We start from the raw sequence: 23,670 nt of genomic DNA on the forward strand, positions 1-23,670 counted from the left end.
CCCAAGCTCTACTCACCTGTCAGTCAGTGACACTGACCATCTTTGGGGTATAGGGGGGTGAGGCTTACCTGGGGAGAAGTATCTGTGTGTGCACATGAATGTACCCCTGGGACCCCAAACCACCAGCTTTCAGGTTCTGGGGCACAGGCTTTCTGGAGGCTGCCTCGCTCCTGCCCTGAATCCAGCCCTTTGGTTCCCACAGAAGTACACTGAGGAGGTGCTATCAGCCGAAGACCCCTCACAGCCACCCCCACCACCACTGCAGCACTTCCTGGAGCAGCCAGTGGAGCGGGTCCAGCAGTACCAGGCCCTGCTCAAGGTAGGTGGGGCTGGCCTGGGATTATGGGGCTACCTCCTTGCCCAGCCACCCCAGGCCTCACCCCTGACCTGCACTGTCCCACAGGAGCTGATCCGTAATAAGGCTCGGAATGGGCAGAACTGCGCACTGCTAGAGCAGGCCTATGCGGTGGTGTCGGCCCTGCCACAGCGTGCTGAGAACCAGCTGCACGTGTCACTCATGGAGAACTACCCGGGCACCCTGGAGGCCCTGGGTGAACCCATCCGCCAGGTCTGGTGGTGAGGGTGCAGTGGAGGGCCTTGGCAGGTGGATGAGCAGTGGGGGCTTGTGGAGCACTGGGCTGGGCATGTCTGACTGCAGGCTGACTGCTCCCCCAGGGCCACTTCATTGTGTGGGAAGGGGCACCAGGTGCACGGATGCCATGGAAGGGCCACCACCGGCATGTCTTCCTGTTCCGCCACCACCTGGTGGTCTGCAAACCCAGGAGGGACTCGCGCACTGACACCTTCAGCTACGTCTTCCGGAACATGATGAAGGTTTGCAGGGTGCCAGTGGAGCCTGGGTGGGCAGAGGGGGTGGGGGTGGGGTCTTACAAAATGGAGGCTGATGACTGGCCCTACAGCCCTGTCCTGGGTGACCATGGCTTGGCCTGCATCTGGGCAGTGAGCTTGTGTTCTCCCCTACACAGCTGAGCAGCATTGACGTGAACGACCAGGTGGAAGGTGATGACCGTGCCTTCGAGGTTTGGCATGAGCGGGAGGACTCGGTACGCAAGTACCTGCTACAGGCGCGGACAGTCATCACTAAGAGCTCCTGGGTGAAGGAGATCTGCGGCATCCAGCAGCGCTTGGCCCTGCCTGTCTGGCGTGAGTGCCTAGGCTCATGGGGCAGGGCTGGAGGTGGGGGTGGGGGGTGACCTTTCAGCCTGGATATCTGGCTTGGGAGCACCCAGGTCAGCAGGTCCTGAGTCCTGGCCCCCTGACACTATCTGGGCAGGCACAAGGGAAGGGGTGTGATTCTGGGGCAGGTGGCTCTCTCTACCCTTGGTCAGGTTAGCCTCTCAGGATCCCTGAGCTAGAGTGTGGAGCTAGCCCTGACCAGAATTGAGGGGAGTGTTGGGGTTCAGTTGGGGCTCCCCAGCACAGGGCAAGTGCCCAGACTGTGTTAGGGATGTGAAGGACCCAGCAGTTTTGGTTCTGCTTCCTCACTTGGAGTGGGAGAGAGGATCCCATTTCAACATGGCTTCCTTTTCCATAGTCCCTACCACTCCTCAATATACATCCAGCTATGTCCCTCACCCTAAGTCCCATCCAGGCCTGAGTGTGGTACCATGGATAAAGGCTCACAGGGGTGATATCTGTTGCAACCACATCCTTGGTTATGGGGCTTCTGACCCTGCTGGTGGTGCACTGGAGGGCACAAATGAGTGTGGGGCCCTATGTATGTATCCCCAGGTCCCCCCGATTTTGAAGAGGAGCTGGCAGACTGCACGGCCAAATTGGGTGAGACAGTCAAGCTGGCCTGCCGTGTGACGGGCACACCCAAGCCCATTGTCAGCTGGTACAAAGGTAGGCCCCTGGGGCCAGCGGTTACTGATCCTGTAACAACCAAGAGCTGTCCAGAGGGAATCAGGCTGGGCAGGGGCCAGGGACCCAGGTTAGAGTTTTGTTGAGAGGATGGGCGCAAGAGACAGACCTCTTGTTCCAGTTGCCTGCTCCTGAATCAAAGACAGCCTGGTGAATGTGCACAGGTGGATGAGGTGGGACAGAGGCAGAGGCTGCTCAGCTGTGCATCATGTTTCCAATGCAGTGACCCTGCCCACCATGGAATCTTGCTCATTAGCCCTCTCATTTGACGTGTTTGCAGTGAGTGCCCAGGTACCATTCCAGGTACAGGAGAAACAGCAGTGAACAGGCAGGCTGACCCTGTCTATGGGAGCAGACCTTGTCCAGATGACAAGCAGACAAATGTGTAACATGAAGTCAGAGTGATGCGGCCTGCCAGAGAAATAAGGCAGAGCAAGGGGCAGAGAGTAGGCACTATGCAGACATGTTAGAGGAACTCCCCATGGGCAGTGAGGCTACAGGAGGGCAGGAGAGAGAGGAGGCACTGGGCGGGTGTAGTGGGGAATGAGGCTGGGGAATGCTGGGCCTTGAGGGCCGCTGTGTGGGTCTCAGATTTGACTGTGTGTGTGATGGGAGCTACAGAGTTTGAGGGTCCCCAGAAATACCTTCACTTTGGATACCAAGTTCAGGATCCCAAGACCATTCACACTGGGTACCAACTGCAAGGTTAGGGGGTCCCATGACCACCTTCAGGTTCAGTGATTCACTAAAAGGACCCACAGAACTCAACAGAGCCATTCTGCTCAGGTTCTGGCTTACTTAAAGGGAAGAGGCACATGGGGTGGAGTCCAGTTAGGGGTCCAGGAATAGTCCAGATGTCCCCCCAGTGGAGTTGTGTTGGCTTGGTTGTTTCTCTCAGCACTGATGTGTGCCAGCACATGGAGTGTGGCCAACCAGGGACCCTCAACTTGTTGAGTCTGTTGTCCACAGTTTCTGTTAGGGTCGTTCACATAGGCTGACTGCTTCCATGACTGACCACAATCTCTGGTTCCTCAGAGGCCAAGCTGATGCCATGTGGCCTAAAGCCCCTACCCTAAATCACAATGCAGCATCGACCATCTGGTGTGGTCCAAGTTCCCACGTAAAACAAGATATTCTAGTCCCTAGTTCAGTCCCCATAGCCAAGTCCAGTCCTGGTTTTGGAGAAGCTGTCCCAGGGAAGTCAGTCCTCCTGCCTTGCTTGTCCATGACCAGCTGGGGGCATTTGTTCACCCACAGATGGCTAAGAATGGGGCTGGAGGGTTATTTTACTGGCATATGAAAAAAAAGCCAACCCTGTCTCCCATGGTCAGAGCCTCAGAATAGAGTCAGTGGATGTGGCAGCTGGTTCCTGCAGCACTCTGGGGACTCTTCCTTCTGAAGTCTGCAGGATCCTGGGAGTCCCTTCCCAGCTGCCTCACAGAACCCATGCAGTGCCTGCCATTCCTCTTCACACACAGACCTTTCACCTGTGAGGGCAGGTTCTGAGAGACAAAGCCATTCCATGAAAATTATTCAGAAGTAAGGATGAACCCCTCAGCCTCCCCTTTTCAGCCAGGCTGCCCTCAGGAGTGTGTGCCAGATGGTCTGTGTTGGAGGGGAAGGAGACACCATGCCCAGGGCTGCACCATGCCCAGGAACTGTCAGGGTGGGATCCCAGGTTCCCAGCTGTATCCAGACCACCCACCATCCCATTCGTCTTGACAGTTACCTGATGAGCAGCCTGCACGCTTTGACCCCTCTGGGAGCAGTTGTGTCCAGTGAGTCAGGAGACAAGGGACAGCCAGATGGTCAGCTAATACTGAGCAGCTCCTGAGATGGACAATACAGGTTCTCAAACTGCAGGTGGTCCAGGTAGCATACACAGCCATATGGTGTGGCCAGAGCTTGTGGTTCACTGACCCAAAGCAGCATCAAGTTGGAAACACCATAGATGACCCTAAGAGGAATTATATCTGCCAGATGGGGGAAACACCTCATGTGATGTGTGTCCCCTCAACTCTTGACAGTACCCTCAGCTCAGCAGCTCTACACAGGCACCCTGGTGGTCCGAATGCGAGTTCCTATCAGTGGCCCCATTTTGTTTCCATAGTTCATGGCTCCAAGGAGGGGTGTCTTCAGCTTGCCTATTTAAAGCCTGTTAGGTGTCAAACCAAATAGCCATGGTGTTCAGTTCACAACATCTCAAGGTCAATGAGTGCCTAATAGCCTTTGCCAGGAAGAGTAGCATCTGGCAGAAGTCAGACTCACTAGCCAGCAGCATGTCATTCACATGGTGGAAGCTTCAGTGTGGTCATATAGAGGGCCAAGTTCTGACCCACTCCAGGGAGCAGAGAGCACCAGCAATGTGTACTTAAAGACCATGCCATGTGGATGCAGAGTGGTCTTGGTCCCTATATGCCAGCAGGAAGGAAAAGCAGGTGGCTGAAATGCCCACAGCTCCTGCCAGGAGCAGTTAGTCTGTACAGCAGATCCCCTTACATCCACTCTGTCCATGCCAGCTGGAGCCATAGGAGCAGAGATTGGACTGGGCTGGTGACTGTCTCCTTCCAGACATCGCTCCCTGGCTGTTTGAGGCTGGTGATTTTGGACTCAACCTCCCTCATTACATTGGCTTCTTTCATATCACCAGGAGGCCTGGTACTCCCTTTCTCCTCTTGGGGTCTGTCGGCCATCTTGGGAAGTGACAGGTTGCTAGGCTGGAGCTGGTTACATGCTCCATAGCCACGCATCTGTGTGTAGGCCGTTCCCACCAGGAGTGTCCCCTCCCCTTGTGTTGGGCAGGGAATTCCAAACCTAACAAACATCAGATCCTAGAGGTAGAAGCGACAGTCACAGCCCCAAGTGACATTGGCTTCTGACTTGGCCCCAAGTGACATTATCTTTCCCACTCTCTGGGAACCTTCCCAAATTCCATCAGTGCAATCCAGATGCCTGTATCCAGCAGAGCCACCGAAGTCTAAGTTCTCCCCCTGCCTGAGGTCCCTGGCATAGCAGATGGGCATGTAGGGCCCCTGGTCCCTCTGGGCACAGGAAGATCAAGGCTCACTTGTGATTATTTTTTCTGTGAAAATAGTAAGGATGGAGGAGGAGGAAGGGGCCAGGGATGGAGTAAGACACACTTCGATAGCTCAGTAACATCTATTATTTGGTGCTCACTCAAAGCCCTAAACAAGGCAACAAGGTTTTCACTACTGATCTAGTCTGTTTCAACTTTAGGGACCCTTTCATAAAGGCTATTAAAGTAGCCTCATCACATTGTTCTCAGGGGCTCTGTGCTCCTTGCCTGGCTGGGGTTTAACTTGTGTGATGGTGACCTTTTGGATGGGGTCAACTTAGCAGAGGTATCCACTGGCCCAGACCTCTTTCCAGGTCTTCCAATAAGGGCTGAGTGAGGTTTCCAAGGAGTCAGGGCTACCTCTCAGAAAGCAGTTGCTTCCCTCTGTGTCCACTTCTGCAGTGTGTCTGTCACCATCATTCTAGACACCATCCTGGTGCCACGAAGCCCACAGGTCAGCCAACGACATTTCCTATGGAGGTTTGTCTGTGTCAGGGAGTTGTCCTGAGCCAGCGTTCACGACAAACACTGGGATTCTTTACTATTATCTCTGAAGGAATGCTGCCTGTGTCTGGTGCCTGTGCCTCTCATCCCTGAGTTCTGTCCCTACTTCTGCCTCCCTTTGTACCCAATGTAGATATGTGTTCCTGTGACTTCCTGGGGCTCATCATGGGTTCTAGTGCTTGTTGGAAGTGGGGGCTGACCTCTGGCTGAGTCAGCAATTTCCCAGTGCCAAGGAAAGAGTACATCAACCAAGGCACCATCCAGATGGTCTTTGAACCTAGTTCTCGATGCTTAGATTGCAGCCACCTGCCCAATTTCTCACTCACAGGCAACAAAGCAAGTAGCTCTTTTCTGCCGAGCTGACCGTGAAGTTCAGTCAGCGTGTTCACCACTGATTCCTGCGTACCTCCCTCAGGCTCTATTAACTGGCGCACAGGCCACCTTCTTTCTCTTTTGGAATGCTGTCTCTAACAATGCCCCTTCCTTGTTGCCAAAATTGCAAATCAGAAACTGTGAAGGGGCTGAGATGTTTTCTGGCTTGCAAATCAGCAAGCCAGCCTGCCACCATATACACACAAAAGACACAAGACCCCAGTCAGAGACAGGCTATTTGTCACAGCAAAAGCAACAGCATCTTGGATGGGCTACCCATGCCTCAATCTCCACATCCAGGGGCTAGATGTCAATTGTGTGGAGTGGATTATACCACAAAAGAGAAACCCTGAGTTTTAGGAGACGCTACGCTCCTAAAACATCTGCCCATCCTTCTCTCAAGAAAGAGAAGTGACTTATGGCCCTGGAAGGCAAGCAAATGTCTCATGGAAAGAAGGAGAGGGCTTTGTCTCTGCTGCCCTGGATGGCTCCTGTGGTGTCAGTGCAGGCTGTAGGTGTCTTTGCCCAGAGAATCTGACTGAGCAGGAATGTCATAAGTCCATTGAGAATTGTTTTCTGACAGCAAGATGAAGACTGAGAATTGACTATAGCTCGACAGTGTCTCAGGTAGCCTTGTCAAGAGCTGTTTTGTGGACAAGATGAAAGCCAAGAGGTGTAGGTTTGGGAAAGGGTGGAAAAGGAATCACCTGGAGACAAAGTGAGAACAACCTTTTCCTGGAATTACTATACAGGGGCACAGAGAAATGGGGTGGCAGTGGGAAGCTTTTATTGGTTGTATTTTAAAATCATTTCATCAAAAGTCAAGATGCTGCTTATGAGTAGTTATAATTTGTCCAGAATGTATAGAGCTATTGGGAAGTGTTCATCTATGAAAGTTTACATATTTATGGAGGAAAGAATTCTTCATCTTGAAAGATGCACATTTCCCCATCCCTTATCCAGGAAGGAAATGTGTTCCAGCTGGAGATGTTAGGTCAGGTGGGCATTTGGATGAGGGTGATTGGAAGATGGCTGTGTCTGGACCTTGGAGGTCCCTGGTAATTGAGGGTCTGTTTATTGGAAGGAGATGTCTTCTATGGGGTTTGGATCTCCCAACTTGGCCCCTGCCTCCAGCTGAAAGCCTGCTTTTCAGAGGCCACACCATGGGCAATGAGGTCTGATAAAGTGGATGGGGTGGGTCAGTTCCACCTCTCTATAGGCCTCTAGGTTAGCTTTGCCATCTGGACCTCTGGCAGGGAGCCCACCCTGTTTCTTGTGCTCCAGGGGAAGCCCCCTCCCCCGCCAACCCCAGTGACCATAACCCCCAGGCAGGCGCAACCCCTTGTTTCCAATGGGGTTCCCTCTGTGATGACCCTCCCCTCCTTTCCAGATGGGAAGCCAGTGGAGGTGGACCCTCACCATATCCTCATTGAAGATCCTGATGGCTCGTGTGCCCTCATCCTGGACAACCTGACCGGTATTGACTCCGGTCAGTATATGTGCTTTGCAGCCAGTGCTGCTGGCAATGCCAGCACCCTCGGCAAGATCCTAGTGCAAGGTGAGCCCTGGGAGGGAGGCCAGGGTTTGTGTGCCTAAGCCACACCCTAAGGGTTTCAGCCCTTGGTGGGCACAGGCCTGTGGGTGGAGCTGGCAGGGGGTGGATGGGAATATCTGACTGAGGCCTGGGCCCTCACTGGTGGTAGTAGGGTCCTGCTCCATCATGTTGTCTCTCTGTCTATTTTTCTGTCTCTTTCTCTGCATCTCTCTCTCTCCATCTCTGTCTTTCTCTTTCTGTCTCTCTCTCTCTCTTTTTATCTCTCTGTATCTCTACCCCTCTGTCTCCATCTTTCTGTCTTTGTCTGTTTATTTCTGTCTCTCTCTGTCTACATTTGTGTCTCTATCTATCTCTATCTCTGTGTCTCTTTTTTTCTCTATTTCTCTTTCTCCTTCTTCCTCTCCCTGCATTCCCCCGACCCTGCAGTGCCCCCTCGGTTTGTGAAAAAGGTCCGAGCAGTGCCCTTTGTGGAGGGAGAAGATGCCCAGATCACCTGCACCATTGAAGGTGCCCCATACCCTCGGATCAGGTGGGCCAGGCAGCTTGGGGCTGGGGTAGAGGTGGGCAGATGGCCTGTCCTGGGGCTGTCCTGCCTGAAAAATGAGAGTGGGTAGCCTGTTCACTGGGTTAGGGTGGGTGGATACAGAACCTGTCTTTGCAGTGAAAAGTAGGTGTGATTGGGGCTAGCTCATACTAGACATGGCTCTGGGTGCAGGGAGGAGGACATAAGCCTGGCTGGACCTTGGATGAGTGCTATACAAGATGGTGGGCTCTGTAAGGATATCTGGGTCTGTGGGGCGAGTGAGGGGAGGATCCTGAGTATGGGGAGTCCCTGTCTGACCATCCCTGGGATTGGCTTCAGGTGGTACAAGGATGGAACCCTGTTGACCTCTGGGGGAAAATACCAGATCCTGAGTGAGCCCCGCAGTGGCCTACTGGTGCTGGAGATTCAGGCAGCTGGCAAGGAGGACCTAGGCTTCTATGAGTGTGAGGTGAGGTGGCTGGGGCAGCAGGAGGGGGTTCAGAGGATCTGTTTTGGGGATCCTGCCTAGTCACCACCATCTGTGACCCATGATGAGAGAGGTGGCACCAGGCCACTGTCATCCACTGTCTCTGATGAGAGGACAGGGACTTAGGAGCGGGTGCTGGGTGGAGCCTGATCATTCTCTGTGGCCTTGAGGGACCAGCAGTGGTCTGGGAAGCTGTGTCCTGGCTGTGACTCTTCCTGGCTGTCGGCCTCCTCTATGATGCTGCTCCTGGAGGCCTGCAGGGAGCCCATATGGTGCCTGCTCCCTATGGCAGCTCTCAGGGAAGCAAGTGGATCTGTGTCAGCTCGGGACTTGCTGTGTCCATTTTGGTCACTACTGTCCACACACAGTGATTTAAGTTTAAATCAGTTAAAGTTAACTTTAGGTAAAGATTCACTTCAAGTGCTCAGGGCTCACATGGCCACTACACTGGACAGAGGGGATAGAGAGTGTCCTCACCATCATAGGAAGCTCCAGGTCAGTGCTGGGGACACAGTGGCTGGCCTGGAACCCATTCCCCTGTGGCTAGGCTCTGTGGCTCTAGGAACAGCCGTGTTGGGCCCCCCATGCTACAGCTGGCCTAGACAGCCCAGGCCCCTTGGGGAGCTATAGCCTCTGAGGAAGCATCTGTCATCTGCCCCACAGTTGGTGAACTGGCTGGGCTCAAAGCGGGGTGGTGCAGAACTGTTCATGCAGAGCCCAGCACTGCAGGCTCGACAACAGCACCGCAAGGAGCAGCTTGCTGCTGTGGAAGGTGAGTGCCACCACTGCCAGTCTTCACCTGGACTGGACCAGGCAGGGTGAAACCATCAGCCTTTCTAATCAGGGCACACTTCCTGGAGGAGGGGAAGCAAGGGCTGGCAAGGGGCATCAGAGGGCAAGGGGCAAGCATTGATTCCAGTCCCTGACTGGAGCGGTGTGGAGATAGGAGCAGTGGAGGATGGGCTAAAAACCCAGAACCTGGGAAAGGCTGGAGGAGCAGCCCAAGGGGCTGGGGACCCCTAAGGCCTGCTCACCATCCCTGGGGGAACAAGTGCATATAAGGGCCACATCTGGGCACAGAGTGAGGGTCAGAAGGTCTCATGGGAGGGGTGGCAGGGATGGCAGGAGGGATGGCTCCATAGAAGCAGACTGCTGGATCTCAACTCTGCTTCTGTGAGAGGGAACAGGTGTCAGGGGCCTGATCCATTCACATTGCGCAGGGTAGGGCCGTGGAAAGGACTCCCTGGCCTGGCCTGGCCTGAGCCAGGCTTGGAGGGGTCTGGGCTGCAGAATGGGCCTCATTAGGGAGCAGCATGTTCCCGGGCAGAAGGTGAAGGGTGGCAAGACGCCTCACGCCTCCATTCACACTTGGCTTCAGGGTCTCAGCTGGGTGCAGCCCGGGATGGCTGGAACTGGGGGAGGAGGGCAACTCGTGTCTGTACTGGGCCTATTCAATTCAGAGAGTTTCCTTACTGGGCTGGCAGCATAGGCAGTGGCCCCAGGGAGTTTCTCCCAGTCTGAACTGCCTCACCTGGAAGTGGCTGCCAGGACAGAGGTTGAGCCTACCATCCCTGGGGGCACGCAAACAGAAGTTGCACCAACTCCTGTTGGAGCTGCAGCTCTCACAGTAGGATGGATTGGGTGGGATATGTGTCCTCCCAAGGCCTGAAAGTTGGCTTCTCTGATGCCTTGAGCCAGTGGATCCAATCCCTCTCAGGGCCCAATGTCTGGGGGCTGCCATCTGGACTGTTGAAGAGTTGGCTGCCTGGTGCCAGGAGTTTGGCCTTGGGGCCTTTGATGCCCTTCAGGGCTCTCACAGAGACCCCCTCCTTCCCTCATGGGTAGGGGTCATGGGTAGAGGGTACCGGTGTGGTTGAGCTGGTTCCCACCTGAGGCTCCCATGGCATATCCCCACCCCTGCGCCTCTACTTTTTGCCGTGGGTGTCTTACATTGGGCACAGTAGAGCTCAGCAGGCACCTCGGCCTACCCTCTCGGCCGGTCACAAGCATGTTCTACAGAGCTATTCATTTCATTGTCACGAGGGGTCTCTATCAACGTCCTGTGGCCGCAGGGTCTGGAGGAGGGAAATGGCCTGTGTTGGAAATGGCCTGTGTTGGAAATGGCCTTTGTACCTCATGAGGCGAGACCAGTTTTCACAGATCCTGGAATCAGAGCCTGCCGCCTCATGCTTCTTAACCCTATCCTGCTGCTTCATCTTTAACCCAGTGGCTCTGCAGCCAGATGGGCCCTGGCTGGCCCTGTGGGGTGGGGGCGCTGCCCCCTTGCTTGTGAAACTGCGTAGAGCCGGGAGCCTCGCTTTGCACAGCTGCATCCTTTCAATAGCTGCCAGTACTCACTGGGGCCCAGGGCCCATCAGATGGCAGTTAGGTCCGGAACTCTAAAGATGCCAGGAGTGTAGCAGCCCACAGATGCCCTGACTACCACCCCTGAAAGCAACAAAATGAGGCTTCTCTCAGGGAAGATGAGGGAAAGAAGCCCTGGTTTTCTCACTGCTCTGTATACAGGATTTGGTCAATGGGCCAAAACGGGTTGGTGCTCTCTGGGGCCAGAGTAGTCAACACACAGAACATTTTGTCTGGATCCCATTCTCTCTCCTCATGGGCTCCCCTCTCTCCAGGAGGCAGCTTGCACAAGCACATATATGTGTACACACGCACATACACATTCATGTGGGTACACAGATACACACACACACACACACGCACGCACATGCACATGCACAGTAAATGTGGCTCCCCAGTGCCATACAGACACAGCTAGTACATTTAATTTATGTGCACATAATTGCAGACAAGGTTAAAATACACATGGTCATCTAAGGCAAATTCTTTCTCTACATGGCACTTCAGCAGAGCAGAAAATCCCACACCCTCGATTTTCCCCACAGGATGGCAAGAGGGGCTGTTGAGGTGTATGGTTGCTGTGCTGGTAGCTGGTGGGCTGCCTGCTATCCAGCTGGGCAAAACTGGGAGAGATATCTCTGTGCCAAGTCTGACCTGCCCCGAAGCTACAGAGGAAAGGGTCTTGAGATGGTGGAGAGCAGATGCTGCCAGGTCCTGATGAGTCCTGTCCTATCTCTGGAACTTGGGTCCCCTAGCAGCAAAATGGGAGCCATAGGCTGTAACCAGCTGGCTCAGGGAGGAAGAAAACTAGAAAAATCTAGAGACATTTGAGTTTGTGGGGTGCTCCTTTGGGAAGACTTAGGTTTTCCTGCTCCCTCAGAGCTCAGGACCCAGCTCAGTCATCCTCAGTTTGCTCCTAGAGGGACTTCTGTGACCTCATGCCACAGAACTTGGATGTGCTGCCTTTAAGACTCCAGATTCATTTTCCCCAGAAGAGACACCCTTTGCTCTTTAGGATTTTATTTTTTGTGTGTGAAATAGGCACCAGCCATCCTGGTTCCAATTTGGCTGCCAGCTCGCCATGTAGCCACAGGCCATTCTTTTTTCCTCTGTAGGCCTCAGTTTCTATGAGAAGTGGAACTTTAGGCCTGACAAATTCACAGGGCTCCCTGGGAACATGGGCTGAAGTAAGAGCTGGGATTTCTGTGTGGGCAGTGTAGGCAGCCCTTACTCTCCCTGAAGCTCCTGAAAGATCCTCAAGAGGTACAGGGGTTCTACCTGTATGTGGGATGCGTTGTTGTCAGAAGCCCTCATCCTCTAACCACTCAACGTAGGTATTGTCACCTCCTTTTCAAAGATGAGGGACCTGGGACTCTAAACTGAGACATTCCTCTGGGGACACATGGTCAGGAGGCCTTGGATCCAGTGGCCTGAGCCGAGCAGGTTACTACACTGCCATGCCACTCAGAGAGCTCAATCCCTGAGCACTGGCTGATCTGTAACCCTCGCTATTCCAACTGTTTCCTTTGTAGTCACTGAGCAGGAGACTAAAGTCCCCAAGAAAACCATCATCATGTAAGTGCAGGCGTGTTCCTAACCTTCCTTCTGACTGCAGTGCTCCTTGCATGCTCACTAACTTCCTGGGATCTTGCCCGTGTCGCTTGGCCTCTTGCTTATCTGACTGCCCACCTGGCCTTTGCTCACCACGCGGACTGCCAACACCTTGCAGATTCTCCCAAGGGATCCACCTCCCTCTGGTGGATAAAGGGTAGCATTCTTCCCCTAGCACACTGGCTACATTCATACTTCAAAGCTGTCTCTTCCAGGGTCTGGGAACCCTGTCCATGGCCCATAGTGGCTCACCCAGAGCTTGGATCCAGAGTCACGCCAGCTAAAGGGGAGCTGGGACTGAAAGCTCTTTCCTTCAGTGTGCTAGGGGCAGAATGCTACCCTTTAGTACCCTAGGATCTAGGGCATTGTCTAACAGAACTTTCTGTGATGATAGAAGTAATCCACATTTTCAAGGCCCACTACAGCAGCCACTAGCCGCATGTGGCTATTAAGCATCTGAAATGTGTCTAGTGTGACTGCGAAACTGAACTTTAAAATTTATTTAATTTTCATGAATTTAGTGTAACCACAGTGAACAGCATAGTTCTAGGGCCTTTAGAGCTCCAAGCCCAGCCCTCACACTAGGAAGGTGGGAAAACTGAGGTTCAGAGAAGAGAGGAGGCTTTCTCAGGGTGGCTAATTATTGGAAGCCAGCCAAGATTTCATTTCCATGGTGCCATCCCCACCATCCCATTCTTCATCCTTCAGTGCCTTCAAGGCTGAGGAAAAGCCATGCATGTTCTCCATAATTAAATAATAAAAGAGATCCAGAGCTAAATGAACCCACAGAAGGCAGGATTGGTTTTGATCTGGATGATCTGGAAGGACTTCCAGTAGGAGATGTGTACAGGTGGATGGGTGGAAGAGGTTGCAAAAGCCAGGAGACAAGAAAGACCATGATTTCCTAAAGCCAGATGACTGGAAAGCTCCAGGAAGAGCAACCTCTTCATTAGGAGGCTTAAGCCCACCTTAGGGGCCTGTAGTTGGTGATGTTGCTAGAGAATCCCAGATTCAGACATTTATTAAGATCCCAGGTTAACCTTTCTGTGACTATCTCCCTTCTCCCCTAGAGCAGATCGCAAGTCCCATCCCTGCAGGTGTGCTTTACACAGATCAACTCTACATTTCATCTGTGAGGGGAGAATTGTTATCTGTGTGTTATGGATGACAAAATGGAGAGCAAAGATGGGGCCAGGCAGCCCCCCTAGGGAGGCATTGGAGAGGACTCAAAGGGGTGTAGGAGGCTGGACTAGGTCACTCACAGGGCATCCTGAAGTCCAGTCTCTTCCAGGTTTAGGGAGGTAGCAACCCTCACCCTGCAAGGAAGAATGTATCCCCTCATCTTGAGGAAAGGAGAGAGGCAATTGCCAGAGCACATCACACAGTGAGGGGCTCAGGAGAGCCAAGAGGTACCAGAAGGAAATGGCTGGGAGAGAAACTCTGCCATCTGGCAGCCTCGAGTGCTGTACCAGTACCCCAGTGCAGGATGCTAACATGCCCTTATGGGAGCAGCAGTGTGCCTATCATGGGGGTGCATATAGGAGGAGGGATCTACCTACTGCTGGACTCACACTGTTTTGTCTCAGCAAATTAGGCAGCGTGAGGCTGACATATGAGGCCTTACTCAGGTTCCCTGACAGTCAAGCAGTCTCCAACCCAGGGACAAGCCTAGTGCCATTGAGCCTTGTGTGAAGCAGGAAGACAGGCCTGTGGGCCTTAGTAGGCCCTGTCTCCGAGCTTCAGCATCTCCATCAGTTAAGGGGGCAGGGCATTTCCCCTTTACCATGTGAGGGCAGGATCTGTAATTGCTATGTACCCTAAGGTGTGGCCACAAGTCTCTGGGCCCATGCCTGGGAGTAACTGCTCCTGGATGGAGCCATGAATTAGACAAAAGCAGGGCTCAATGAGAGAGACAAGTGCTAGTCATTGCAAGAAGCTTGTGACAGCACTGAGTTGTGACTATAAGTATGCCAGGCCCCCTGCCCGAGACCAAGAGGAAATGGGCTGACTGATGGGCTCTGACTGTTGGCTCTGGGCAAGTTTTGAGCCCTTTTCAGCCTTGTCTGCACCTTTAGAAGGGTGTCAGACCCACTCGTCCAGGACTGCTGCCAGGTCTCTGGCCAGTGCCCCATGAACGCTCACATGCAAATGGCCTTGACTTCTGTCTCCTCTTTCCTTTCCATCCCCCTCCTGTTTTGGGAAATGGGGCCCAGAAAGGAGAAGGGCTTGTCCGAGGTCACACAGTCCTTGACAGCTGAGCCATGCCCAGAGCCAGCTGTCCTTGCCAGGCCTCAAATCCTTAGACCAAGAATCCAGGAGCACAAACCACAGTTATGACATTCCTCCTGCACCTGCCCCTGTGGCATCAGCTGTCCAGCCTGTCCCCAACTGAGGATCACTGAGATGGCTGCCCTCTGAGATCTCCATGGGGGCAATTACCCACCACCCTTCTGCCATGATACAAAGCACAAAGCACTGGTAGGATTGACAAGGAGGCCGTGTGGCTCTGTCCCTGCACCCCTCTCCATTAGCTCTGTAAGGAGGGCTGGTGTCTCCAAAATGAGAGAGCCATAAAACAGGAAAGGGAGACTGGCGCATGATATTATAGACCAGTCGGGGTTTGGAGGTACCTGTGTGGCCCTCTCCTCATGACTCAACTCTCATTTTGAGGTCTGTACACTAGAATCTGAGGTTGGCCAGGTGAGATTTTGTGCTTTGCTTCTTTGGTTCTCTGAATGGGGATCTCAAGTGCATGTGTAGGATTTTGTTTATGCAATGTCACCACTTGCTTGCTGCTACACTAACCTGATCTCTCACACTGGCTCCCGAATGTGCTGATGGAAGGGCTGTGGGTGAGGCTCTGGGGCCCTGTGCCCATCTCCTCTCGGCCTCTCCCCACAGAGAGGAGACCATTACCACTGTGGTGAAGAGCCCCCGTGGCCGACGTCAGTCCCCCAGCAAGTCTCCCTCCCGCTCCTGTCACCCTGCCAGCCTGCCCAGGCCAGGCCTGTTGTCCCCCGAGCTACTGCACTCACCAGGGGCCAGCCAACCATGCAGGCCTGAGGCAGAGCCAGGCTGGAAGCCCACTGTGCCCACGCTGTACGTGACGGAGCCTGAGGCCCACGTGTCGGCCCTGCCTGAGGGCGCTGGGTCCCAGCCCAAATGGGTGGAAGTCGAGGAGACCATTGAAGTCCGGGTGAAGAAGACAGGCTCAAGGGACACATCTCTGGGCAGAGAGATGCCTGGCAGCTCAGAGGGACTTCTCTTCACACTGCCTGGCAGCATGTCTGGAGAAGACCCCAATACGAACAACTCCAACAACAAGCTGTTGGCCCAGGAGCCCCCAGCCATAATCAGTGTTGGCGAGCCAGTAGTTTTTCATGTGGATACGGGGCCAGGGACCCAAGAGCTGTCCCCTCTGTGGGCTGCTGAAGAGGAGGGCCCCCTGGAGGAGAAGGAAGAAAGAGGTACCTGCCAGGTGGAAGAGCTCCTGGGGGCCGATGGCCTTCAGGGCCGTGACCCTAAGATCCTCACACACAATGGCCGTGTACTCACACTGGCTGACCTGGAGGATTATGTGCCTCAAGAAGGGGAGACCTTTGGCTGCAGTGGCCCCACTCCCAGTGCTTCTGATGACCCACCCTGTGAAATCTCAGTGCTTCAGAGAGAGATTAGTGAGCCCACCGTGGGGCAGCCCATTCTGCTCAATGTGGGGCTCCCACCAGGTTCCCGGGGCTCGCCTGGCTTTTTCAGCTGCAGGTCCAGGCCTCCGGAGGCCTCTTCCTTGGGGCCACAGGACCTTGGCACTGCAGGTATCTCCTTCCGCTTGCGGGAGGCCCGGGCTGGAGGTGCCACGTCCTGGAAACCATCCTTCTGCACTCAGGTCCAGCACTCTGTGGATAGTGGCCAGAGCAGCTTCAAAACGGAGGTTTCCACCCAGACGGTCAGCTTTGGGACAGTGGGGGAGACTGTCACACTGCACATTTGCCCGGATGGAGACAAAGCCCCGAGCCCCTCCCAGGACTGAAACCTAAGACCATCAGGGGCTGGGCGGCTGGGGTTGAGAAGAGAGACTCTTGGGTCTGGGACACCCCTGACTTAACTGCCATGGTTGCACAGGGGCAGAAGAAAGAGGGAAGTGGCTTTGAGGCCTAGGACCTCTACCTGGCACCTACAGCAACTCACTTCACAGCTGCCCTCGCTTTTTAACTCAGAAGAGTCCCAAAGTTGGCATCCCTTGGACACATGTGCTCTGCCCCTCCCCTGGCTCTCCAACAACTCAGGGCTTGAGCCCAACCTCCCCTCCCTCCCTGGGCCCTTCCTACCTCCCAGGACTTGCTCTTTAGCAGAAGACATTGCATATACCTATGATCTTGGAGTGCACTGAAGCTTCTCTGAGAGCACAGGCCAGAGCGACTTGCAGACTGCAGCTCTGGATTCAGGGCTGCAGACACAGGGAAGCATGGGGCATCTGCCCTGCTATGTTCATGAGGTGGTGGCTGTCCCATGGGCTCTGTTACCCCAGCTTAGGCCCCAATCCCAGTGGCCAGGACTGACATAGCCCTGCACCTCACCCAGGCTAGGGGTCCCGGTCTCCGACTTAGTGGGGAAGCTTCCCCCAAGCCACATCTTACCCATAAATATTTTTCTTGGCCTCCAGGAGGCTCATGTGGGGCCCAGCTCTGTGGACCTCCTGGGCCTTTTCTGCAGGATGGACCAGGGTCTGTTTGTGGGAAGCAGCCCCTATCAATCGACCCTGATGATAATAATAAACTAGTTCTTTACATTGCCTCTGATCTGCTCTTTTGTCCTTTTCTGTCTGGTGGATCCTGATATTTGGGAGGGAGGGACCCTCCAGGCCTGGCCCTGAAGGCCAAACGGTGAACAGCTCAGGCCACTTCCACTGGAAGCCCTGGGAGGACACCTAGTATTGACTTGTGGGTCTTGGCCAGTCCTGGAGATCCTGGATGAAGGCGTGATGTATCACCAGTCCAGTTTGTTTGCACATGGGCTATGGGGCTAGTGCACACAGGTGTTACAAGTGCACACAGTGTGGCCGGGACAACCCGCTGTGGTTGCTCCCAGTCTCCTGGGGACTGGGCACGTCTTCCTGCCTCCTGTGCAGCTGGGTCCTTTGTCAGAACTGATGTGGGGCTATGGTATGTCCAGGGTCCTAGTGACCTCCTTGGAGTGGCCCAAAAGCCATAGAGGGCAAACAGATGGCAGTCTGACCAGTTGCCTCTCCAGCCTTGAGAGGTATAGAAAATCAATAGCAGGAAGGCTCTAGGGATAGGGAAGGGCTCCATAAAGGGGGGCCTCCTGAAAATATATTGGTGGGCATCTCCGAATGGCCACATAGAGGCTGGCTGCCAGGTGAAGGAGAGAGCTGCATTGGGGGGTGAGTGCAGGAAGCCAAGACACAGAATGATCTGAAGATTCCCTTGGGGGTTTACATGTGGGCTTGGAGCAGGGACCAGGTAAGAATTCATGGCTTGGGTCAGACCAGGCTGCAGGGGAAAAGGAGCAAGGTGCTGGCTGGGGGACAGGGGCTGCTCTGGGAGAGTAAGAAGGGGGCCCCCTATGAGGATCTGCTGGCCCCTGATTTGGCATCAGGCTGTCCACAGCTTCCCTAGACCATGGGCCTGGGTTCACCTGGGCTTGTGTGGCACAGCACCCTGGGATCAAGAGTGGGCTTCAGGGCAAGGCCAGCTCCAGGATGAAGGGATGGGGCTAGCTGAGACTGAGGGGAAGCCTAGAGTGGAGGGCGGGTGTCCAGGCCCAGCTACCCCTGGAAGAACTGACATTCTTGAGAGGGCATCTGGTTGCCACCCTTGGAAAGATCCAGTCCTGAGTTGCTGCCTACACTGCTGTCTCCCCTGGCATGGTCTCTAGACCCCTTTTTCTCTCAGGGACTTCCACCTTCAGCACTTCCTGACCCCACTGGGTGACTGGAGCAGGAAGAGGGAAAGGGTGGCCTGGAATTGTTTTTACCTAGATGTCTCCCACCACCTGGGCTCAGGCCAACCCTCACTGCTTTGTGTTAACTTGCCTTTCCCACAGATGCTGCCATTCCATCTCCAGCTGCCCTGGGGCAAGTGGATCAAGCATTCACATCCACCCAGAGGACACTGTTGTACCCTGAAGCTCTGGGACCCTCTATAGGTGACCATACTAACCTGGGCCCCGGACCTGGGGGGCCACCTGGACTCCAGGAGGCTGGCCTGAAACCCCCGGGTGTGGAGGCTGCAGATGCATCTGGTGAGGCCCGGCAGCAGACTGAAGAAGGCAAAGTACTGCTTATTTCTGGGACCACCCGCCCGCTCTGTTCTGTCATCATCTTTGGTCACCTAGAGTTCCCATCCCATGGGGGTGAATTGAAAGAGCCCTGAGAACTCCCAGAATTCTGATGGCTCCACATGTTGGGGGCCCTGGATAAGGCCCACCCCTCACTCAGCTTGTGAAACTAGGTAGAGGAATGGGTTCTGAGAGGTCTTTCCTACCCTGAGCCAGAGGCCTCTTGTGGTCAGCCCTCAGCAGATAGCTTGGGTACTCTCTGCTCCTGGGAAGGCAATGAAGATGAGGAAGAGTAGGAAAAGGGACAGAGGGAGGGGGAGGAGGAGGAGACTGGGGAGAAGATAAGTATGAGGATGGAAATGAGAAGAGGAGAAGGGGGAGAGAAGGAAAGAGGGTGAGAAGGGGAGGCGGGGGAGGAGAAGGGATGAGAAGAGGAGGGGAGTAGCAAGGAGGTGAGCAGAGCTCCAGGCACACAAGACCCCTGGGGATGCTGCTGTGGGCCCCTCCTCCCACCCAGGGGCTGAGGTGCATATGCATGGCTGGAGCCCTGGGTTTAGGGGCACAGGCTCTGTGCCCTTGGGGCCCTTGTTTTGCCTAAGTTCCCACCTTCTGGGCCCTGGAGGTGGCTGTGGAGGCATGTCATGGGGAACTGTTACCAGTCCTATCCAAGCCTCATTCTCACTGGGCCCTTTGCCTCCCAACAGGCGAGCCCCAGAAGGTGCCCCAAGCTCTCTCCCATAAGGGCCTGGAGCAGGACACACAGACACATGCTGAGGCCCAGGAACGCATTGTGCCCATCCGGTAAACTCCCCGGCTTGCTGGGGGGTGAGAGGACATCCTGGGGACGGGGTGGGCCACAGGAACGAGGTAGGGGAGGGATCATAGCACCCCTGCACGCTCCTAAGAACAAGGGCAGGGCAGGGAGGAGAGGCCACTCTTGGAACAAGGGAAGTGGGGGAGCTCCCTCCTCACCTGGGGCTGGGGCTCCTATCTGTATACCCCCTCCTAAACAGTCTGCTGTAGCCCCTTGGGTGGGGGTGGGGCAAGACGCCCATCTTATGAGGCTCTGCCTCTCATGGCCCCAAAGTGGAAGGGCGGGGACAACAGCTGACAGCTAACTCAGTTTCATGGGCCCAGGATGGAGGGTGCTGCCTGGCCCGAGGCAGGTGCAACAGAGCTCTGGGACATCCACAGCCATGTGTTCACAGAGACCACTCACAGTACATATGTGTACCAGGCCAGCGACATGGGTGCCACAAGTAAGTGGGGGCCCAGCAGGTTCCATATGGCTGCCATGCCAGGGGGTAGAGGGATATTTGCATGGAGGGGCCTACAAAGCCACCTGGCATGTCCCAGCCTTGCTGTTGCCAGGGCTCCTGCTGCCCCTCTTCCTGTGTCCCCTCAGAAGGCATCACTGGGAGTGGAAAGGCAGGCATCAGTGACCTTGATTTCAGGGCCTATTTTCCTCCACTCAGAATTAGCATGTTTTTTGTGGCCTGCCCTCAGAGAGCTGAGATTGAACAGGAGAGATGCACTTGCTGACTGTCAGGGGTTTAGAGGGAGTCAGGAAGGAGTTGCCTTCATTTGGGAAGCAGGTAGCCTTTTTCACTCTTGGGCAAACTTCAGGGCCTTCCTGCCCACTTAGGGCAACAGGACATACCTTGGGTCATTGCCAGCCCACCTGGGTCTGGGTCTCTGTGATTACAGCTTGAAGATCAAAGATTTCAATGCAGGATAGGTTGTGGTAGGACACAGCTTAGACCCCTCCCACAGGCTCTCTCCTCCACCCCCAGGGCCCCCATCCATGCAGGTCACCATTGAGGATGTGCAGGCCCAGAGGGGTGGCATGGCACAGTTCCAAGCAGTCATTGAGGGCAACCCGCAACCCACAGTGACTTGGTACAAGGTAGGGAGAGGCCTGAGTGGGGACCTGCCTGCTGGAGGGGGGCGGTGTGTGAAACCTCCACTGGGCCGGGCACAGTATTCAGTAAAGATCAGGCTGGGTGGTGGTGCTGGGGTTCTCCAGGGTGGGCTGATGGCCTCCCTGCCCTCTGTGTTTCCAGGATGGCACCCAGCTGGTGGACGGACCCCAGCTCAGCCAGCAGCAGGAAGGGACCACATACTCCCTGGTGCTAAGGGATGTGGCTCAGCGTGATGCTGGTGTCTACACATGCCTGGCCAAAAATGCTGGTGGTCAGGTGCTATGCAAGGCAGAGCTGCTGGTTCATGGGGGTGAGTGGAGGACCCGCTCCCAAGTCCTATTTTTTGCTCCACACAGGTGTATGGGGATGCCATGAGCTCCCATAGGTTTGGGCGCAGGAAACTACTCCAGTGGACACTATAAAGTTGGGGGACAGAAGGATAGGGTGGTCATCTTTGCTGATACTCACAGCTTCCCCTTCCCTGGCTACAGGGGACAGTGAGCAAAGCTCTAGGAGGAAACTACACTCCTTCTATGAAGTCAAGGAAGAAATTGGAAGGTATTTCCTCCCTCACCAATCCCAGCCCCAGGAGCTCCCACCACCCCCTGGAGCCCTGCACCTTGAGCCCCCCACCTGTCAGCCTTTTGGAGTTCCTACCCCTTAGTCCTAGACCAGGAGCTCCCAGCCCTCCCATGTCCTGCACACCTTCAATCCCCACATCAGCACTGGCTGAAGCCCCAGCCTCCCCAACTTTCATCTCTAGAACCTCACACCACATGGAGTGCCTGCCGCCTCCAGCCCTCACTCTCTGGAGCCCCTGCCTCCAGTGAACCCCACCTCTCTCCAGAACCCACTGCCTTCTGGGAGCTCTGTCCCCTCCAGCACTGGCTCTCCCCAGCCCCTGCTCTCCTGGAATTCTCCCTCTCAGCAACCCTGCCCCTTCCCAACCCTATCCCCCAGGGACCTCTGCCCCCCCCCCCAGGCCTCCTCCCCTTCCTGGAGTCCCAACACACATGTTTAGTGGGCTCCCCTCCTCCCAGGGGTGTGTTCGGCTTCGTGAAGAGGGTGCAGCACAAGGGCAACCAGATGTCCTGCGCAGCCAAGTTCATTCCCCTGAGGAGCAAGACACGCACCCAGGCTTATCGGGAGCGAGACATCCTGGCAGAGCTAAGCCACCCACTGGTCACCACGCTGCTGGATCAGTTTGAGACCCGCAAGACCCTGATACTAGTCATGGAGCTATATCCCATCTTACCCCATGGGTGCAAGGCAGTGGGGAGAGGGGATGGTGTGCCCTAGGATGGGGGTCTGTAGAGCTGCCTGGGGCTTGTGTTTCTGGTGATCCCAGGCCTGACTGCTACATGAGGGTAGCGAGCCTGGTTTCCAATGCTTCATGACCAACCTCCTTTGCACCCCCACCACACAATGTGCAGACCTCATAGCTCTCAGGCCTGTGGGCCAGGAATCTGGGCAGCACTGTGTCCAGAAGGTGCAAGACTGCCTCCATGGGCTCCTCCCACTCTCCATGTGGCCTTTCCAGCAGGAAGGTTAGACTTGACCTGGCTTCTGCAGGCTCCAAGTGCTGGGGCTCCTTCGGATGCCTACTGAGCCCCCAGGGAGGGGCACACACCCTACCCAATGGGTTTGCCCCACTTGGCCTAGTTGAGGGTCTCTGAATGTCACCTGTCCTAGCCACACTCCTACCTCCCCAGTCAACGTCCCCTGGTCGGGTGCAGAGGGCAGAGGATGCCTCCAGTCCCTTTCTGCTGCTGCTGCCCACCGGCCTAGGCCCCTCTATGTGTCTTGTCCCTTCCATCCTCAACTGCAAGCACCAGCCTCCCCAGCATGGCCCCCTACCTCCGCAAGTGTTCCAGACCCTAGAGCTTTCCTTGACAGAGTCTCAGGTGCTCGTCAGAGGAGCTGCTGGACCGCCTGTTCAAGAAGAGTGTAGTGACAGAGGCCGAGGTGACTGTGCTGCTTGGGCTCTCCACCCAGCTGCAGGGCTGCATGCATGCCCAGCCAGGCCTCCTGCTCCTCTTGCCCAGACCAGCTCCTTAGCATAGCACTCCCTTGCTCAGAGACCATGCTACAATGGACTAGTCCTTGCTTGCTCCTTCACACACCCAAACTCACCCTACTTCGGGCCCAGAGAAATCTCCTAGCCACAGGGGTCTGTGAGGCTTTGCATGTAACCTGCCCTGAGGGACCACTGTCTCAGGCTCAGAATTAGAGGGAAGTTCTGTAGGTGGGAGCAGGGCAGGGAAGTAAGTGGAGGGGGAGAAGTAAGTCTCTCCCTTGAGCACCAGCCTTTGCTGCAGGTCAAGGTCTACATCCAGCAGCTGGTGGAGGGGCTGCACTACCTGCACAGCCATGGCGTCCTCCACCTGGACATAAAGGTATGTGGCTCCCTGGTGCCCTCAGAGCCCAGTGAGGGGCAGGTGGGAGCCTGGGGCCTGGATGCTGAAAGGGTGAAGGCCAAACACTTACAACTTCCCTGTTAGGACTTCCTTACCTCTGGGGATAGGGAGCTCACTACAGCTTCTTCAAGTGCGGAACAGCTCTGATGGAGCAGAAGTTGTCCCCAAATGGCACTGAAACCTGTCTCTGAGGCTGCCCACTCTCCCATGCTGGCCTCACCATCCCTGTGGGGCAACCCCTCAAAGACCCCTGAGTGTCCTTCCCAAGCCTGGTAGCCCTGGGAGTCACTTCTTTAGCCTCACCCACTCCTGACTCTGTCTGACAGCCCCCCAACATCCTGATGGTGCATCCTGCTCGGGAAGACATTAAAATCTGCGATTTTGGCTTTGCCCAAAAAATCACCCCAGCAGAGCCACAGTACAGCCAGTATGGCTCCCCTGAGTTTGTGGCCCCTGAGATCATCAAGCAGACCCCAGTGAGCGAGGCCTCTGACATCTGGTGAGTGGGTCTGCCTACCCACCCACTCTCTGCCTTGTCCTCCTCCCCCTCTCCCTTGGGCCAGGCCTGGGGTGACTCACGGCTGTGGTTTGTTCCTACAGGGCCATGGGGGTCATCTCTTACCTCAGGTGAGCAGACCTCTGCTTCTGTCAGCCGTCCTCC

At 55.2% G+C, this 23,670-nt stretch overlaps 1 protein-coding gene across 1 annotated transcript in view; it reads left to right on the forward strand.

Moving 5' to 3' along the window:
* OBSCN (obscurin, cytoskeletal calmodulin and titin-interacting RhoGEF) overlaps window positions 1-23,670 on the forward strand; it is a 198,509-nt gene that overhangs the window by 166,480 nt on the left and 8,359 nt on the right. Inside the window, 21 exon segments of the mRNA XM_047776349.1 lie at window positions 203-319; window positions 404-568; window positions 676-834; window positions 987-1,164; window positions 1,753-1,866; window positions 7,227-7,394; window positions 7,818-7,920; window positions 8,254-8,383; window positions 9,065-9,173; window positions 9,862-9,864; window positions 18,458-18,634; window positions 19,375-19,471; window positions 19,808-19,929; window positions 20,464-20,576; window positions 20,734-20,902; window positions 21,084-21,150; window positions 21,633-21,833; window positions 22,497-22,557; window positions 22,911-22,988; window positions 23,336-23,508; window positions 23,610-23,636. Of these exon segments, the coding sequence (XP_047632305.1) occupies window positions 203-319; window positions 404-568; window positions 676-834; window positions 987-1,164; window positions 1,753-1,866; window positions 7,227-7,394; window positions 7,818-7,920; window positions 8,254-8,383; window positions 9,065-9,173; window positions 9,862-9,864; window positions 18,458-18,634; window positions 19,375-19,471; window positions 19,808-19,929; window positions 20,464-20,576; window positions 20,734-20,902; window positions 21,084-21,150; window positions 21,633-21,833; window positions 22,497-22,557; window positions 22,911-22,988; window positions 23,336-23,508; window positions 23,610-23,636 (2,531 nt within the window).

Source organism: Phacochoerus africanus, chromosome 4 (assembly GCF_016906955.1).
Source record: "Phacochoerus africanus isolate WHEZ1 chromosome 4, ROS_Pafr_v1, whole genome shotgun sequence".
Lineage (NCBI taxonomy): Eukaryota > Metazoa > Chordata > Mammalia > Artiodactyla > Suidae > Phacochoerus > Phacochoerus africanus.